The sequence below is a fragment of the Dysidea avara genome, chromosome 3 (genome assembly GCF_963678975.1).
Source record: "Dysidea avara chromosome 3, odDysAvar1.4, whole genome shotgun sequence".
Taxonomy (NCBI): domain Eukaryota; kingdom Metazoa; phylum Porifera; class Demospongiae; order Dictyoceratida; family Dysideidae; genus Dysidea; species Dysidea avara.
The window spans coordinates 15,079,836-15,099,967 of NC_089274.1; the positions used below are offsets into that span (position 1 = coordinate 15,079,836).

The window sequence follows — 20,132 nt, forward strand, 5'->3', positions numbered from 1 at the left end:
AAATTTAAAAGGGGGTTTCTGTAGAAACCCCAGAAACCCATCTAGATCCGCCACTGACTGGTACATGTCAAATTAAGGAACGTTATAGAGTGTTAACGCTCCACATGGGTATATATAGCTATAAACTAGACGTGCACCTGATCAACGAGTGGACGGACGCCGCGACCGAAATCACATGATCGGCAGATCAGCAATAGGCGATGATCTGATCTTCATCTTACAGGATTGGTATGTAATAAGTAATTGTACGTTAGTATTGTTTCCTTGAACACATTTTGCCAGTGCTAAGTTATATCGCCATTATTGTGTCGGTGTTTTGGGCCACTATCACCGTTTCTGTGTAAAGAACGGAACCTATTATATTTTATACACCAACAGATATGATTTCAGTTTAGATTTCAGCATACAAACTGACACGTTTATGTCTAGAATTGGTATGGCATTCCACAGGGATGGTAAACGATGAAAATAAGAATGTCGTGACATGTTAAGATGTTGAGGCATAGATAATAGAGTACAAAGGATAGGAAACGCAATAACGTGACGTCACAAAATACGTACATTTCTATTGGAATTCCGTGTATTACGTCACGAATATACTCGTTACGCTTGGTGCGCTTGTATCAAAGAAAAACAAATTGTTGTAACGACAGAATTTTGCAACCAACAACTGTGAAACTTCGCTACAATGAACTCAAGTAAGTAATCGAGGGAACTAGGACGGTACCAACCCTCAAGGAAGTTATGCGCAAAATTAAAGGAGCTTGAAAGTGGAAAAAAACGCCCAAAAGTTAATTTAAACCACTTTACTTTCTTTGTAAATATATTCTATCCTTTTAATTGTGATAAACCTATTCCTTACCATTTAACAGAGAGAACCAGAGGAAATATCAGAGCAAAACAGGAACCGTTGCTTGAAGAAATGACTTAGTATCTTCCATTCTTTTACCAAAAGTTTAAACCACCTTGCAGTACAACGCAGCGGTAAAAGACTGTGTTGGTGACATGCCTAGCTTACCACAAGATTCGAAAGTGGAACCGGCTATAAAAGAAGCGGTATGGACGAGGCATGAAGGTACTATGAGCGAAAGTATGACAGCGTGTAACAATTATGGTTAACGCGATACGCTTTGTTACAAAATCTACGGTCTGAATTCTCTCGCCAAAATCTCTCACAAAGGCCTAAATACTTGCTGTAGTCTGTTGGATTACTATTTACGCTGCTTAGAACACTAATTCCCATGCTTGAGCACATAACTGTCTTGTCCTTTCAAGTCACGCGTAACGGAAATCAAACCGGAAATCGCTTGTGTTTCCTATCCCTTTTACTCTATTATCTATGGTTGAGGTAACAAGAGTTTGTTACTGGAGCCTGATCTATGTCTTGTTATATACACCAGGATACACTAGTGTCAAAAGCAGCACTAAGGAAAGTTCTGGGTGATGCTTCACGGCAGTGTATTACGGCTTCCCAAAGAATATTTATGGCTTGGAATTGCTGTGAGTGGTTCCTGGCCTCCCCAGACTGACTTTCTTTGTAGTTTAGTGTAGATGCATGCATACTTATTTATTTTTTGTACTCTCTTAACACTCCCTTGCCATTCCCACACAGGTGTTAATTCACTAACCCTCCTTGGTGGTCACATGTGACCGAGGACTCATTTATGTACTTCTTGTGCTTTTTTTCCCCCGGGCTAGATGGAATGCCCTTACCACCACCCCCAGCACTGGCTGTCAAAGTGCTGGACAGCTGTATAACACTAGTGACTATTAAGAACAAAGCTATTCAATGACATCGGCATTAAGCCTGCCCTCAGAATAGGCCAGATTGATACTGGCAGATGCTGGACAATGTACAGTAGAATGATGACCCCTCAAACACATAATGGCTAATCTTAATAAAGAGAAGCAAAGTCTGCATCTCATCCAGTACAAACACTGACTATAATTCATTTCCCGCTTGTCAGCCAACATGGAAGCAAGTTTCTTATACACTTTGGTTGCAGTAGGTCCCATACCTCCACAAGCAGAAAAAACCAGAGGAGAAAGGTAGGCTCGCTCAACCCCTCTCACCCTCTCATCATAAGCACATCTCTTTTCTTGCTCATTAGTTACATAGTACTGAGACAATGGAGAACGTAAATAGGAGCTTGCAAATGGGTTAAACCTAGGGCTGAGCGATACTGCCATTTTAGTATCACGATCAATACTAAAGCCACTATTCACGATACTGAATAGTTCACGATACTTACAAATAAGTCAATCGTAGCTGGTGCTACATAGCATATTGCTCAGCATTCCTGCAGGAAGTCCTTATAGGTGATAGCAAACTAGCCACTATCATCATTGTTTACAGTAACAGTTATTGTAACACATGCTTTGAGGTTGTTATGGTGTTCACACCTCTCTGCAGGGGAAACCAGATGGGTGGACTTAATCATTTACAAGGATTCTTAGCCTAGTACTGCATAACAAATGGATTTTCAATGACAATAATGTACAGGCATGGTATCACGATAGTTAATAACAAAATATAGCGATATCGATACTTTCAAAATATCACGATATATCGCTAAAACGGTAGTATCGCTCAGCCCTAGTTAAACCCCTAATGTCAAAAAATGCACGCTGCCTATTCAGACCCCAAAAGTCGTGCACCATCCTCCCAATTAGCAGTGGCATACCATAGAGGTTCGCTATCCAGAGGCTGAAGAGCAGGCTCAATGCCAATATCAGTGCACACCTCACTAAGAAGTTCAGCTGTTAGATTACATAATTCGTTGTGGCGAATACATAGAAAGCCATCACAAGAGCAGCTGAATGCACATTGTACAGTAAAAGATTTGCCACACACACAAGTCTGAAGCACGTTGGGAACCTGCCAACCAAAATGTAGACGAAGATCGAGCATCCCTAAACTCACCCTTGGGCATAGCAAATCTATGGTCAGCAATGGGGTGGGTAGTTAACCAACCCGACGCGCTGCATTCAGAAGCAGCCTCAAAAACATGTCGTAAAGAAGGTGAGAGGCGATCAGGGAAAGACTTAGCTAGAGCATTCAAAGTATCATAGTGAGAAGGCCTTGCATCACGCTTGTACTGAAACATAATCGTAAATATCAAGGGAACAGGACAAACGTTGCTTCAGCAGCTGGTCAACGAGAGGGGTTGTAATATTCTAGGAATAATATGATGGTTTTTAAAAATATATAAAACACTCGGATCTGTACCTTGCTATGTCAGGTCTGTACCTTGCTACGTTGAAGTGCAACCTGGCTGAGCGAACCTGGCAAATTGTGTTGCTGTTTTTTGTATAATGTTATGACCTCTTGGTGTGGTATAATCCCTAGCTGCAGCCAAATAAACTACAAATAGCTGCGACCACATATAGGCCGATGTAGTATCTTTTGTCTCTGCCATTAATTCTTTCCTCAGACCCAAATTCCCCAAATAGTTTGTTTCCAGCTATCATTACTAGTGTAGTTATTCAGGCCAGTCAACAAGATGACCTGCTCTTCCCTATTATACTACAGTGAAACCCCTCTAATCCAAGTCTATAATCAAGAGGACTTGTATACAGTTTGCTGTGCCAATAAGACTTTTTCTACGTATTACTACCCTAATGACCCAATATCCTCATTAATCTAAACACTGAGCACCAGTGAATGTCAGATTATAGAGGTTTCACTGTATGTATAAGTTTATGAATCGGCCATACACAAAATGCAACACATAATTGAATATTTGGATGTGCACAATATTCAGGCATTGTCGTATATGCTCATTATAGTTCTGTATGGTACACAGTGCTTATATACAGTGTAGTCACAGTGGAGTAGTTAGAAAGGTAAGAAAACTATCTGATTGAGCAAACAATTACTACTACAGTGTGTAACTACTAAAATGCATTGGCATTTGCACATATAGAAAATTACATTTTGCAGGCTATAGAGATGATAATCATTTATTATATAAAACCTCTCCTACATGTTTTTTGTGTAACTCCCAATGCTAAACTGGAGAATTATAACAAAATGAAAGTCATTGTTAGTGTGTCTGTATCTGTGTGTGTGTCTGTCTGTGGGTAGTTAGCTTTCTATTCTATGCTTATAGATGTAGCATTGATTTAATTGTGTGTAATTTGCTTGATGTTTTTGAGATCACAGGATCAAAGAATGCATGTATATATTTAGTTGTATCCGCAGGAATATTCTTCCTCACAGTAATAATGTTTTCATGTGTTTTTATAACAGTATGCATAAATTCACTAATGATTGTTAATCTTATTACATGGGTAGCTATTAACAGTATCTGCTTATCAAGCATTTTATCATTTCATGTTCACACTTACAGGGGTTAATCTAGGAGGGGGGTGGGGGGTGGGAGGGCACAGGACCCCCCTGGGTTAGCCATTGCCCCCCCCATACCTAAGGCCTTGAGAAATGGAAAGGGTAAGTAGAATTCTAGGAAAGCGGGAACGGAAACGACCAACGGAAAATGCCTGATGAAGGTTATCATATCAATATACGGGTTAGATTTTACAGCATGATGCTTCTTTGTAACGTTGTTGGACCCTTTCACACTGTTCCACTAAAGCGATCGAAACTCTCTAATAGAGCAGTCACCGTGCATTAAAATACTCTACTATAACAGTCAAGAATGTTTTACTATGCGGACCTTTTTGATTATGATTATGATTATGATGTGATTTGGGTTGAGGCTTAGAACCCTGTACGCCCATTCAATTACATACATACACATGCATAAATTAGATGCAATAAACAAAAATTAACTATGAATATAATTATTACATTAACATAGATCTAGTCATAAAAGTAATTATCTTTAAACCTGTGAATGATGGAGCAACTATGGCTGGCAAAGATTAGGTGTGTATACTAGCTAAGTCATCAACACTGACTGTTAACTGTTCCTTTAAAACTATAAACATTTTAAAAGATTCAACACTGAAACATGCTTGAAGAAGTTTGTGAGTATTCTAATTATATAGACTGAAGGCAGTGTCTATATAGGCTATGCACTTACATGCAGCTTCCCGATATAAGAATTATGTGTGATAAGGTATGCTGTTAGCTTGCTTGTCAGCTCCAAGACGTGCATGGCTGGTCTCATATGGCATGGGCGTAGGAACAGGGGGGGCCACAGGGGCCAGGGCCTCCCTAATCTGTGGCCATGGATAAGATATAACAGGCCAGGGCCCCTCCAGTTTGCAGCAGGAATCATTTTTACAGTAATGCACCATGTGACACGTAATAATTACAGATCATTGGCCTACTTGGACGCTGATAAGCTATGTTCCTTCCTCACCAAGTGAAATGTTTGTCCTAGTTTATTTGAAATAATATTAGAGGCGCTTAAAATGCTGTGATAATAAGCTACACCTCACGTGTGATTCGTGTTAGAAAATAATTAAAGAACTGTGCAGCTGCAGAGAGTTAACTTATATCTCAGTCTCACTGCCAGAAAACTTTGTCAGAATTAATTCATAGTCGTGATAGACCTATTTCAAAGAGTCCAGTTGTTAGTGAAGGAGCTTCTAACGAGGCTTCTAGCAGTTCCCAAGCGGTTCTAGCAGAGGTAGTATTGTTATAGCCCTGGCTCTAGCCCTAATAATGAACCTGTGATAGAGGAAGCTGAATCAGGCAGTCCCACTTCCCCCTGCACTTCCCAGACAACTACGGATCTGCGAACTAACACAGAATGTAGCTAATAGCTACTCAGGGGGGAGATTTTAATTCATTAATTTATCCATATAAGTAATTTATAACTAGCTATCCTATCTATGTGTATTTCTGGGGGTATATTTAACAACATGAAATTAGTTCAAGTAACAGCCCCTTAAAGGCCTTATTAATTGTGTCATCATTCTATCACATCATATACAAGGTTGCTATAAGATTACTTATCTAGCATAACTGTGATTATGATTATTGGCTAAAATTGCCTCCAGATTCAACCTCATAGCTCCTATTTTTCAAAATTTTCCTGGGGGGGGGGCATGCCCCCAGACCCCCCTAGAAGGAGAGTATGCAAACTCTGTGCATGTACCCACAAGTAGCTACACTCTCCTCTACCACTGCTTTAGTTACCAGTAGTGGCCCCCCTATAGTTTTTTGCTTTGCTACGCCACACACTAGCTATATCATCAACACTATTTAAAAAACTGAAATAACTATACTCCTTGAAACCATACAAAAGATTCAACAATTAAGAATGAAGAGTATTCTAATCAATTGACAGTGTTTACATAAAGATGTTAGGTGTATGGCTGCAACCTTGTCAAGATAAAAGTTAGGTATGTGGTAGATACAGTATGTGTCAGGCTGAGGTGACTCCAATGAAGGGGCTGAGGATTGCCAGATATAGTACAATGATTCACAAGCTTTCAATACTAAAAGGCCCCTGGTGAGATACATGGTTTGCAAAACATTCTGTGACTGCTCTATTAGAGTATTTTAATGTATGGTGACTGCTCTATTAGAGAGTTTCGATCGTTTTAGCGGAACAGTACGGAAGGTCCAACAATGTCACAAAGAAGCATCATGCTGTAAAATATAACCCGCGTATTAACATGATAACCTTCATCAGGCATTTTCCGTTAGTCGTTTCCGTTCCTGCTTTCCGTTCCGTTTCCATTTTCCTAGAATTCTACTTACCCAAATGGAAAGGTTTAATTGATCCCAAAGTTGCATAATCCAATGGTCAATATTCAATGCAGGGGCAGATCCAGGGGGGGGGGTTCCAAGGGTTCCATCTAACCCCCCTTTTGAAAAGCCTCTCTCACTTGAGATACTCTAATAGAGCAGTTAAATTGAGATACTCTAATAGAGCAGTCACAGTAGTCTTTTGAGGAGCAGTGTAGCAAGCTATATATCTAGTTATAAATAAGGAAGGAAATATAGTTGGTGAGGTGGGAGCTATTGTCAGCAGGCGATGACCTTTTTTTTTTTTTTTTTGGTCTTCAACTTATACAGCTAGGCTAATGTTGCAATTTCAAAGTGGAACCCCCCTTTTTAAAAGTCTGGATCCGCCCCTGCAATGGCATCACAGTAAACTTCCACCTATATTTATATCTAAATTTTCCTGGGGGAGCATGTCCCCAGTCCCCCCTAGAATCTGAAGCGACTTACTTTGCCCCCTCTAGGTTAATATTCTGGGTTGAGCCCTGACTTATGCAAGGAACTATTGTTCATAAAAAATGTGTGGTGAAATAGTTTACTGAAGTGTTAAGGCCTGGATTGAAGTGCTGTACATGTACTGTGTAGCAGCAACTATAGCTATTACAGGGGCGGATCCTGGAGTTGGCAAGGGAAGGTGCACAAACACATTAAGTTATAGGTGGTTGGGGAGAGCAGATCTCTGGTTAGTTGCTACATTTTTGAAGCAGCAAATAATCACCTCTTAGTAGTGTCTCACTGTTGATTTTTGCCATTTTTGCCTTTCCAGATGGTTGTGAAGCCTTAAGAGTTACTTAAAAGGCTAGAAATGTCTTAATCACCATCAATACAAAAAAATATTTTTAGAAGTGCTTAGAACACACGAAGGTGCTGGGTGATAGATAGACAGCTGCTTTGACTTTGGTTTGACTTTGGTTTCAGGTGAATTTGCAATAAATGGTATATAGTAAAATATTTTTATGAGTTATATCACTCTTCTTAATATGAAGTACCAGCTACTCCACAAAGGGAGGGGGGCCTATGCTGGATCCACCATTGTATTAGGAAATTAGCTACATGACTAAAAGTGACAGACTTTTAATTTGGTAAATAGGAAATAGGTTGCTTGTTCACTGTTTTTAGCATTTAAAACTAGGACAATTTTAAGAGACTTTATAATTGTCTAAATTCAGCTGATCAGTCAGATTTAAATTTCTTATCTGTTAAGCATGTGACACCATCTTGTGAACTAGTACTCTGACCAAACAAGGTTAATTATAATCATATTCACTAGTGTCCTTGTTCTTCGCCCACACCACTGTGTAAACAAAACAATTTGAAAAACTTTGCCTTTAAAGGTCATAACCTGGAGACTGCTATGGCTTCTAGTGATGGAGATTTTATTGCCTTTACATAAGCTGTACCTTTAAGTTAGTGCTTATATGCTCCTGATTACAACACACTGAATTTACGGTACTGCTCAAACGTAATGTTGCATTCGCTCATGGTGAGTAATTTAAAAACTTGCTAATTAAAGGGCGTGGCATCCGTTTCTTTCGCGAGTATTCATCCCATATGAAATGGGATGAATACTCACGAAGGAAACGGCCTTTTAATTAGTGAGTTTTTTAATCACTCGCAATCGAGCGGTGCGAGCGAGTGCAACATTACATTTGAGCGGTACCATATTTGGGTGTATCTATTCACTGGACTGGACTACTGGACTGGATTACTGGACTGGACTACTGGACAGTGACTTAAGTTCTTTTTTGTCTTCTTGCCTTTTATAGCCAAACTTAACCACAATAGTGTTTTAGGAATTGACACTATTCACCTGAGACATAAAGTTTGCACATTACTGCACCAATTATGAATCCACAGTGCAGTTCATTATCAACCTGCTGCTAACAATAATACAAGCACTGTGCACACTGTTAACATTGCTAATGCATTTGTCTTCTTAGCCTTCTTTTGTAAAAAAAATAGCACAGCCTTGGCTATGAGTTTGGGACTGAAATATGTTGTAGTAATTGTACCAGAGACAAACCTCTAGAGATTCCAGGTTGGTTTTTAAATGTTATGCGTATTGACCTCAGCTGCAGGCCAAAACACCATCATGGAATAAGTCACATATACACTGCTTGTCAATGTTTCTTATACTGTTACACTGTATTAGTATAATTTTAGCAGTTGTTGGGTAGAAACATTTATTCTAACAGTACATCAGCATTCAGGTAATATTGAATACTCCAGTCTCTCAACTGCAAGGTGTAGATCTCATGTGTGTTTCTCCTTTCCCTATGTACATATCAGTGTGTGTTTGTAGTGATACATTTCAAAAATAATTTATTGTAATTCAGGTGATGTATATGTGACAAGAAAGGAGTCATGGCTATAAGGAGTTTAGCTTTTGTTTTAACTTCACTAAGTGTCTCGTTTGCACTGGAGTGCATCACTGATTCAGAGTGCATTGTTAGACCTGGAGTAAAATCATTTGCTGAACAAGTTATTGAATTTGGCATGAATAGATCTAATAGTTCTTTTACTATACTGGTGTATCCTGGAAACCACACTGCTGCTGATCGAAGCATGAATTTCTTTAATTATCAAAATGTGACTGTTAAAAGTTATAATGGGACTGCAAGTTTGACATGTCCAAATATTACAGACACTGATAATAATGGAATTGGGTTTCAAGATTCTAACAACATTACAATTACAGGTTTAAATTTTGGTAGATGTGGGACTATAACAGCAGGTTTGTTCTTCTTTGCCACAACCAATTTGCTAATCTCTGACTGTTCCTTCCACCACAATACTGATAATGGAATTCAAATTGTATTTGGAAATAACATTACCATTATAAACTGTTATTTCTACCTTAATGTTGGCTTACAACCTGACAATACTTCTACATTAATATCTGACATATTCACAAATGAGACCACTGCACTTAGGGGCGTAGGTATTGGACTATTTGCTGAAGACCAGAGTAATTTTAAAATTACAATTACCAACTGTGCTTTTAAAGATAATGTTGCTTACAAGGCTCCAGACTACAACTCATCAAGTGACCTAAGACCTTATGGGTTTATTCCTTTTGGAAATGGAGGAGCTATTTATCTGAGATTGAATAATGTAAAGAACTCATGTGTGATTATCTCTAAGTGTCATTTTTATAACAACACAGCAATACATCAAGGAGGAGCTATTGTAATGTTACTTGTTAATTCCACTGGTAACACTCTAGATATATCAGGATCTGAATTTATTCAAAATAAAGCACTTGGTGGTCTTTTGAGATCACGTAATGAAACTATTAATGGATCAGACGTGGATGATTTTGTTAGTAAGGTCAACTATGATTTTGCTTTGAAAGATTTCATTGTACAGTCTTTGCGTAATGTTTCTTTTACTGAATTGTCATCATCGGGTGGTGTTGGAGGTGCAGTAGCTGTGAGTGTATATGGCACATCAGAGTTTAATAAACTTCTTGTAAAAGACTCGCGTTTTTTACACAACACTGCTGTCATTGGAAGTGGAGCTATTGGATTTGCTATTCGTGAATCACTGTTTGATGTTCAACATGGTGTTAATACTAATCATGCCACCATTGACAAGTATGTAATAGATAGTACATAATGTGTCCATAATGAGGACAAGCATGTATTGACATTATAGTATCATTTCGGCCATGCAGTTATTGACTGTATATATTACGTATCATTGCTTGTGATGGGTATATAGACCATGTATCCACAAACTAATTTCTATAATCAATTTACCCTGCAGGCATGATTAACTACTCTATTTTACATTGATGCATAACATAACAATTTTGCGAATTTGGTGAATGCTCTATTAGAGTCAATGAATACAGTCATTATGGATTTTGGTACTATACAGAGCATTTCAAGAATACTTTTAAGCAGAAACACTTAGTACAGTGCTATATACATCATAGGGACTAATAAACTTCCCTTAATAATGAATCACATTATAGAAGTCAAACGTGTCGCCAGTAGCGTGTGAATATAGTTTACAATTGTAGGGATTTCATTAGCTAGATAAACAGCTATATAACCACTCAATACGTCAAAGCAAAAAAAAGTGATTGTAAGTATATAACTGCTACTGCTATGAACACAATTATTTTGAGTTACTCTAATAAAGCAGTCACCCATTTTTAGATTTATTTTTGTTACAGCGCACAGCAATCCTTCAAAGAATAATTGTAGGCTTTGACGTTTAGAGTATTATTAGCAGTACCATATGGGCTAATGAATTCATTGCAACTATGAATCTTGTTTAAGATAATAGTGGCGACATAGTCCAGACTAAATGACACCTATAACCATATGAATATAATTTGCACTTGTATGGATTTCATTAGTTAGATAAGCTACTGGTTGATCAATAAAGCTGTCTGCACACATCAATTAGCTCTCAGTACAACTATTTATGATTTATGACAAAGCAATTTTAAAACTCTCTAATAGAGCAGTCTTTCGTTTTTAAGTATTAAATAGTTGGTAATGGGTCATTTACAGATCTTTTTTGATCAATTTGCACTAAAATTGGTGCTAATTCTAGAATTTGGATCTCTATGAAACAATAATTTCCAGTTGATTGTGGGTGCCTTTGTGTTTATGGCAAGTAAACATGCTCCAAAAACTAAAGTAGCTCTAGTGTTTCAAATCGAATTAAGACAATAGTTGAAGGCATGTGTTTCAGAAATGTCTAGAATGGAACAGTCACATTATAAAAATCTCTTGAGTAGCTACTTAAATGTAACAGTGACAACTCAGTAATAATAGTCTACAATACCAACTGAGTCCAACTCAGTGTTTCTATCATCTAAAAATTCCATGGGGTATGCCGCCAGACCCTTCAAAATGGCATCCATGTCTGTTGTATACCCCAAACATCTGTGTAACTTCATGTTGGTCGTCACACTCTTTGGCATCCCTGGTACACACTACTGATGTATTCACCCTGTTGTTAATTGTTGGACTTCCAATCTGAGGGAAGCTGTATTATTTGAGTATATTTTGAAATATATAACCTCTTTTTCTGAATAAACTAATGTTGTACCCTTTTAGTTGCACATTTTCTGGTAATACTGTATTTATTGCTGGATCAGCAATTGCAATGGCATCATATGCTCGTGTGGATGTACCTAGTTCACCTGTAAACATAGTCAACTGGTAAGTGATTTTCATCATGGCTATAATATTGTTTTTTTTTAATATCTTTTAGTACATTTGAATATAATAATAACAACTTGAGATGGTTACCAGCAGTGTTAGCAAGATTTGAAACATCTGGTGCTATAGTTGGATTTAATTTTCCTATGGTATTTAGTGGTACAAACATATTTCAATCGAATATTGGTGGATGTATAAATCATTACACAATTACTGTAAGTGGTGAAATGAAGTTTCTTGACAATTTTGGAGCTGGTTTTGGTGGTGCAATAAGATTTGGAGAAGTTTCTTTGGTTAGTCCCTGATAATACCATATATATATAAATATATATATATATCAAGACACACGATATAGTGTGCCGTGCAGCCCAAGAAGCCGGCGCGCCACACCATGGGTATATTGACAGGAAGAAATAGAAAACGTCATTTTCACACATTTGTATCTCGGTAATTCCGTAACCAAATTTGCTGCAGAGTTGCCCGCCAACTAGGGGAGTCCACATTCCAAATTTGAAGGAAATCACTCAAGCCATTTCCGAGATACGAAGAGGCCAATACAAAATTTCGGGTTTTTTCGTCTTTTCGCACACTTGAAAAAATTGCTATAAAACGCAAGCGCGTACTCCGATTGCCTTGAAATTTGGCACACAGAAAGGGAGTCCAAAGGCGAATCCTATTATCAAACCTGGTGGAAATCCGATAAACGGTTCAGGATTTGTGACCAATTATTCACGTAAAACAAGATCGATTTGTTGGCACGCCTACAGGGTAAACCGCTTCTTGGAATAAGCTGAAAATCGGTTTGTGGATAGATCAACTATTGTAGGAGTGCCTCTTGGTGGTTTGAAAGCAATCGAAATAATTATCACGGAGATATGACACGAAACCGAAGGTGTGTAACAATTGCGCGATCGAGATTTGTGAATAAAGATACCAAGAATTTGCACGTCTACCAGGCAAACCGCTTAGAGCAGTGAGCTGAAAATCGGTATGTAGCTGAAATACTCATCCTAGAAAGTCCTTGCAGTAGTACAGAAGAATCGAAGTACAAACCACTTCCAACCTCCGTGTAGCAAATGCGAGATCGAGATACTCTAATAGAACAGTCACCCTAATAGAGCATTCAGCTTACTCCATTATAGAGTTCTATTACATTGCAAGTTATTCTGTAGGGAGTTCAGCTGCAAACAATTACTCTCATAGACAGTTCAACTGGAAACAAGTCTCCCTGTGGATAGTTAAGCTACAAATATATCACTGTAGAGATTCAGAACATTACAAGTCACACTGAAGAGAGTTCAGGTCATGCACCCTGTAGAGAGTTCAGCTACAATTAAGTCACTCTCTAGAGAATTCAACTACACACAAGTCGCTGTGGAGAGAGTTCAGCTACAAACAAATTACCCTGTAGAGAGATCAGCTACAAACAAAACACTTTGTAGAGGGTTCAGCTACAAACAAATCAACCTGTAGAACGATCAGCAACAAACTAATCAACTTGTAGAGAGATCAGCTAGAAACAAATCAACCTGCAGAGAGATCAGCTACAAATAAATCAACTTGTAGAGAGATCAGGTACACACAAATCAACCTGTAGAGAAATAAGCTAGAAACAAATCACCCTGTAGAGAGTTCAGCTACAAAAAATCATACTGTAGAGACATCAGCTAGAAACTAGACACAATGTAAGGAGTTCCGCTACAAGCAAATCACCCTGTAGAGAGTTCCAATCAACCTGCAGAGAGATCAGCTAAAACAAATCACCTTGTAGAGAGTTCAGCTACAAACAAACTACCCTGTAGAGAGATTGGCTACAAACAAATCAACCTGCAAAGATATCAGCTACACACGAATCAGAGATCAGTTACAAAAATATCACCCTGTAGAGAGATCATATCAGCTAGAAACTACACACAATGTAAGGAGTTCAGCTACAAGCAAATCACCCTGTAGAGAGTTCAGCTACAAACAAATCAACCTGTAGAGCGATCAGCTAGAATAAAACAAATCACCCTGTAGAAAGTTCAGCTACAAACAAATCAACCTGCAGAGAGATCAGCTACAAACAAATCACTTTGTAGAGAGATCAGCTACAAACAAATCACCCTGTAGAGAGATCAGCTAGAAACTAGACACAATGTAAGGAGTTCAGCTACAAGCAAATCACCCTTTAGAGAGTTCAGCTACAAACAAAAATCAACCTGCAGAGAGATCAGCTACAAAAAAGCACCTTGTAGAGAGTTTTGTTACAAACAAATTACCCTGTAGAGAGATCAGCTAGATGTAGAGAGTTCAGCTACAAAGAAACCATTTTGTAGAGAGCTCAGCTGCAAACAAATCACCTGTACAGAACTCATCTACAAACAAATCACCCTGTAGAGAGATCAGCTAGAACGAGAAGTTTCCTTGTAGATAGTTCAGCTACAAACAATTCACCCTACACAGAGATCAGTTAGAAGAAGTTTCCTTGTAGAGAGTTCAGCTACAAACAAGTCACCCTGTAGAAAGATCAGCTAGAAGAAGTTACCTTGTAGACAGTTCAGCTACAAACAATTCACCCTGTAGAGAGATCAGCAAGAAGAAGTCATCTTGTAGAGTGTTAAGTTACAAAGAAACCACCATGCAGAGAGTTCTGTAATATCATAAATATATGTATTATATATATAATTTGTACATTTACTGATAAATTCAGAAATGTTTAAAGTATTTAACATCTGCTTCATCTTTTCTTCTTCCTGCGGTAAAGAAAAAAAAGATAGGTTTAAAAAGTCCCAAAGCCGGCCATGCAGTAGGTCAGCTTTGGGGTATACAAATACAAAAAGAAGTGAAATCTAATCCAAAACAGCCAAGCTGTAAAAAGAGTGCATGAGTATATTACCAGGAAGAAAGAAAACGCGATCTTCACACCTTGTAACTCTGTGATCCCTTATCCGATTGAAACCAAATTTGCTACAGAATTGCTGGCTAGGTAGGGGAGTCTACATTCCAAATTTGAAGTAAACCGCTCCAGCCATTTCCGAGATACGAGCGGCCAGACTTTGGGTTTTTTTCTTCATTCTTTTCTTCTACTTCTTTTCGCACACTTCACAAAATCCACCATAAAACACGAATGTGTGCTCCAATTGGGCTGAAATTTGGCACACTTAAAGGGCGCATTAAGGCAAATCTCAGTACCAAGTTTGGTAGGCATACGATGAACATTCATGGAGTTATGACCGATTATTTGCGTAAAATAAGGTCGAAGGTCTGTCACACCCACAGGGTAAACCCCTTGAAGCAATGAGCTGAACATTGCTATGTAAATGGAGTAACTATTGTAGGAGTGCCTTGTTGTGGTTTGAAAAGAATCCAGTTAAAGGCCATCGAGATATGACACAAAACCCAACCTGTGTCACAACTACACGATCGATTTTTATGAATAAAAAACTATTAGTTTTCACGCCTACCAGGCAAACTGCTTAGAGCACTGTGCCAAAAATCGGTGTGTAGCTGGAATAATTATCATAGAAAGCCCTTGCAGTAGTACAGAAAAATCGAAATACAAACCACTGAGTTATGATTCGAAAGCCAACTGCGTGGCACATTATTTACATCTTATTAAGTCACATGGTAAGGTTCTTAACCATTATATTACCAAGTTACTAATTGATAGTCTAGTTTTTTCACATTTAGCTTATGCTCTGTCTGTCTGGGGGCCATCAGTTAAACAACAATCAGTTCAAAGATTACAACATTTTCAGAACAGGGCTATTAGATTATTGTATCATTGCAGTGTTTTGATCATGTTACAGTCCACTATCGTAGTGCAAAAAGGTTACCTTTTTCACAACTAGTCAAGTACCATGCTGTATGTATAATGTTTTACCAATACCATCATGATTATGGACGAGGCATACCACTTGAACCTCCAATTCAGTTTGGCAAGTTATCTAAGTACCATACTAGAGCTAAGGAAAATTTTGCGCAACCTCTGAGATGTCAGTTGTCATTTGCTCAGTCATTTTTTTGCAACAGAGGTACACAGTATTGGAACTCCTTACCAGCATACCTTAAGGATTATGTACAATTTGATGATTTTAAGGAGAGTGTGCGAACCTACCTTTTATCTGTCTTGTGACAAAGTAGCTAATTTTGTGTTATTGTATTTGCTTACATATAATCAAGAGTTAATAATAGTAGGGAGGGAGAGTGTCTAACGCTCAATAGGCCTGTATAAAATGAGCGCGTAGACCACCCCGCTTATTATCGTATACCTGTGTAATTTTCTATAGTGTTGATGACCGCAATAAACATGTTATGTCATATTTTGTATGGCCTTGCAAAATCGATGGTTGGTGAGAAAGCAGTGATGCGAAGATGGCTACTCCAGTGAGTGATGGAAGAACCACAGAGAAATCATCTTCGCTACGATCCATGCGAGAATCGATCCGCCCAATTACTTTGGAAAGCGGAAAAGACTCCAGTGGCACAAGAAGTTGCGAGTAATCCTCCTTAGAGTTGTCTTCAGTGAAATTTTCATCTGATTTAGCATGCCCCACTGTTGGAGGAGACGTGAACAGTGCGACAAGACTCGAAGCTACAGTTAGTACAAGCGTGCTTCAATTAGAACGTGTGCTGTCTGTTGAAAAGAACAAGTTCCCGGAACTAGTTTTTGCTCTTGGGCGCACCAGCGACGATGACAAGCCAATTCTTCGTCTTACCACCTGCCTTTTGGCTACACTTCACGAGTGAACATCACTATACAGCAAGACTGTGCATACCAAGTGCATATTCTTATGCGGAAGTGGGAAGGTGGCTTTATCACTAATGGAGAAGATGTACATTGTTTATTGGACCGATTTTCAAGCGCATCCACTTGCAAGTTTTGCCCTGGAATAGACTGGACACATTATCAGCAACACTATTTTAATGTAATTAGGTTTGACCTGAAGAGTGTTCGATGTACAGAGGCTCCATTTTACCGAGTGGACTCAGTAAATTGCAAACTTTGGTTTGAATTACCATCTAATGCTAAGCTAGCAGACAAAGCCCTTGGTGAAGTCTTGTGCTCAGCTTGCAAACGATTGGTATCTGACTTGAATTGGCAGCTGGAACGTACTATGAGTGAGAGTCCGTCAAAAAAGATCAAGCAGCAAGCTGCTTCGTCAAGGGCTAAGTTGACTTATATGTCTCCTGGGAGCCGAATGAAGAGAAGCCAACGTGCTATAATGGAGAGGGGTGTTGATAAAAGGAAGTTGGCAAGATATGAAGCTACTGAAGTTGCACTAGCAGATGAGCAGCACACAGAAATGTGCAGTGTAATGGATGCCATTGATCAAGTGGCTGCTGATGATCTCCAATGCATCTTTGAAGAAGGAGAAGCTCTTGGTGTTGGAGGGAAACTGAGAGAGATCTGGACAACTGACAAGAGAGAGCAAAAGGAGGAATTTCAAAAAGATCAAGCGAAAAATGGTAAGTGTTTAGAACATAGGCATAGTGTAAATATATTATTAAATATATTTCTGTTTTTAATGTTAGTGACCGGCAAACGTAGTAACCAGTGGAGCATGGTGACGATCAGGATGGGTAAGACATTCCTAAATACGAGTAAAATAATTATTTGTTTTGTTTTGTTTGCAGCTTTGACAATCTTTACTCGCAGTGCTGCAGCGTATGAAGCTTTAAAAAGTTTTGATATACTGCAGCTTCCTTCACGATCATTGCTGCAGTCATACACTGGTACGTTTCTGCATGAGTCAGGAGCCAGCAAGTAGTGCATTACTGATCAGGTTGCCCAGTATGTGTTGTTTAAGGCAGAGTGCGAAAAGCAGGGCAAGCATCCTCCTCAATCAGACGGAGTTGTGGTGTTTGATGAAGTTAAAGTGGCATGCCAGCTTATGTGAAACTCTAGAAGCCAAACTCTAACTGGCTTAGCAATGACCAGTAACGATATGTCTTCTTTAACCAATGTGTACCGGCTTCTACAGACCCTGAAAACTGTTGCTCAGACAGCATACATCCTTCAGTTCTTGTGGCGTGACATAACCAGCAGTTATGACATTGTCGGGCCTTACTTTACCTGTGCTGGTTCTGTAGACTCCACGTTTATTCTTACATGTGTACTGGAGACCATCAAGTTATTTTAACACCATGGGCTAAAGATCAGCTTGTTGGTTTGTGACGGCTGTGCACCTAATCTCACCACTATCAAGGAAACACATGAGCACATTGGTGCATACTCAATTACAGATGATGCTTCCGCAGACCAATTTGAAGTTCAGCCATGGTTCATTAATCCCTTTGCACCTCCAGAACTCATATTTTGGATGATATGTCCCACACACCAGGTGCAGAGTGTATTTGTACAATGTGTATCTTTATATATATTTTTGTTGTTGTTTAGCTTAAGAACATGATCAATGCTCTTTTTTCATCGAAAAGTTGTGGCACTAAACTTTTTCAGCGTGGAAGAGATAAGAGCACTTTTGGGTGGGCCACAATTGTTGATATGTATGCACGAGAGGTAAACAGAGTCAAGCAACAACAGACCCGTATGGTTCCTCGACTAAAAGAAGTTCACGTTATCAGGGATTCCTGGACTAAGTTGAATGTATCACCAGCTAAAATCATGCAGGTTTTGTTTTATTTTTGTCAAGTGTGTGAATTCATTGTTGTTTAATTCACTACAGCAAGAACTAGTCTTAATGGAACTGTACTCCTATACACACCAGAACCCCCTACCTGTTGATGCGGCAAGAGCTACTGAAACTCATCAGTTTTTGGAGGCATGCAATCAGATATTTGAGAAAGACTTTCTGTGTCACGAGAAAATTTGTAGTATGGACTCAACAGTACTACAAAACATTTCAAATGGTTACAAGTATTTTTCAGAGTGGCTGTCAACACTTCTTTGTGAAGGTATGTTCATGATTTTTATTTCATTTTCTTTATGTATTTATTAGATAAAGATTTTCCGCATACGTCCAATACCCAAAAGTATTTTCTTTCGTGGCAAAGTAAGTGATTTGTACTCAATGGTCATTTAGATATGTCCTTAATACAGCATGGGACCTCCTCCGTATTGATGTTTATGGATTCAGAGCCTTCTGTCAATATTTTTTGAGCGACATCCAGGATACTTTGTCTCTCCTCTAAGAATAACTGGCTCGGCTGTAGAAAGTTTATTCAGTCAATTCAAGCACAACTCCGGTGGGAAGTTGGACGCATGTAACTATGCGACTGCCAGGTGTGCACACTTAGTGAAACAGAGTGCTGCTACACACCACAGCAGATCAGGGTATCGTGACCAGACCCTCAGTTACATAGAAATTCCATTAAAGAAGAAGAAATATGGCACCATGCATAAATAATAGTACAACTTGTATGTACATAAATTGTATTGCAATTCATTTATTGACATTTGTTTACTTTACTAGAAAGTTTTGTGTATGTACTTAACAAAATAGTGCGTAGGTTAACATCTGTGGTGGATGCCAGTCCCTTTTTTGATGCAAAATCTTGTTTAGTAGCCAGTATAAATTCTTGTATCCTAGCATTACACAGTTTCCTTGTCCATTCTTTGTAGATGTTTTCCATGGCAATTTCGGTGTCAACGTCAACAGATGTCACAGGTAGTCATTGCCGTAAAGCAACCAAAAAGTCCTCTTTACGGGAATTCTGTTCCAACTCCTCATGAGCAATCTAAAGTAAGATAAAATATGTGACTGGATTTTGGAAAAACGATCCAAATCGCACATTAGAAGTTTCGAGATAAACGGTTTTAAAGAATTGAAGCCAGCATAACTCTCCAAGGATAGCAAGCACGCGTATGAAATTTACACAAAAGATGCATCAATCTGTTACCTTTCAAGCCACTTCCAGTACTTGTAGCTGCTTGTACAGTTTCCCGCCAAATAAGATAGAAAATCTGAGCAGTTGGACGAGCGAAGTAGTATCACGAGTGCTCACAAAGGGGTGGAGGCTGGGGGGTGGCGGGGAGGGCAAAAGATAGGCCTCAAAATGGAGGCAGACCACGATTGGAGTCCAGACACGAGATTATAGGGCTGTGCTGGCTCCTTAGTGGCTGATATGTAGCAAAATCTACAGAGAACACGTCTGGCCAACATTATAAGGCTGTCCACCAGTAAACCACTGATTCTTGCCAAGCCAGGTCCTTCACAAGGCCTGAAACTGCCATTTGGGCACTCCACACCACCCAGAAAAGATGTCTATTAAAACCAGCCTCGTGTAGTTTGAGTAGTGCTGAGGGT

General features: G+C 38.9%; 2 protein-coding genes and 1 pseudogene across 3 annotated transcripts in view; all 3 read left to right on the plus strand.

The window, feature by feature from the left end:
- The first annotated feature begins 157 nt into the window (after positions 1 to 157).
- The window catches only part of LOC136249554 (uncharacterized), a 41,722-nt gene continuing 21,747 nt past the window's right edge, over positions 158 to 20,132 (plus strand). Inside the window, exons 1-4 of one of the 2 annotated variants that reach the window (XM_066041600.1) lie at positions 158 to 228; positions 9,037 to 10,296; positions 11,779 to 11,883; positions 11,936 to 12,176. In XM_066041600.1, coding sequence (XP_065897672.1) covers positions 9,065 to 10,296; positions 11,779 to 11,883; positions 11,936 to 12,176 — 1,578 coding nt within the window. In that variant the 5' untranslated portion in view covers positions 158 to 228; positions 9,037 to 9,064. The remainder of the gene's footprint in view (positions 229 to 9,036; positions 10,297 to 11,778; positions 11,884 to 11,935; positions 12,177 to 20,132) is intronic. The other variant, XM_066041601.1, reaches the window with a different exon arrangement.
- LOC136249553 (uncharacterized) lies at positions 14,638 to 18,135 on the plus strand. The gene is made up of 3 exons (XM_066041599.1): positions 14,638 to 17,334; positions 17,401 to 17,448; positions 17,503 to 18,135. The coding sequence occupies exons 1-3, from the start codon at positions 16,659 to 16,661 to the stop codon at positions 17,634 to 17,636; spliced, it is 858 nt and encodes a 285-aa protein (XP_065897671.1). The 5' UTR covers positions 14,638 to 16,658; the 3' UTR covers positions 17,637 to 18,135.
- On the plus strand, positions 17,814 to 19,824 carry LOC136251586 (uncharacterized; annotated as a pseudogene).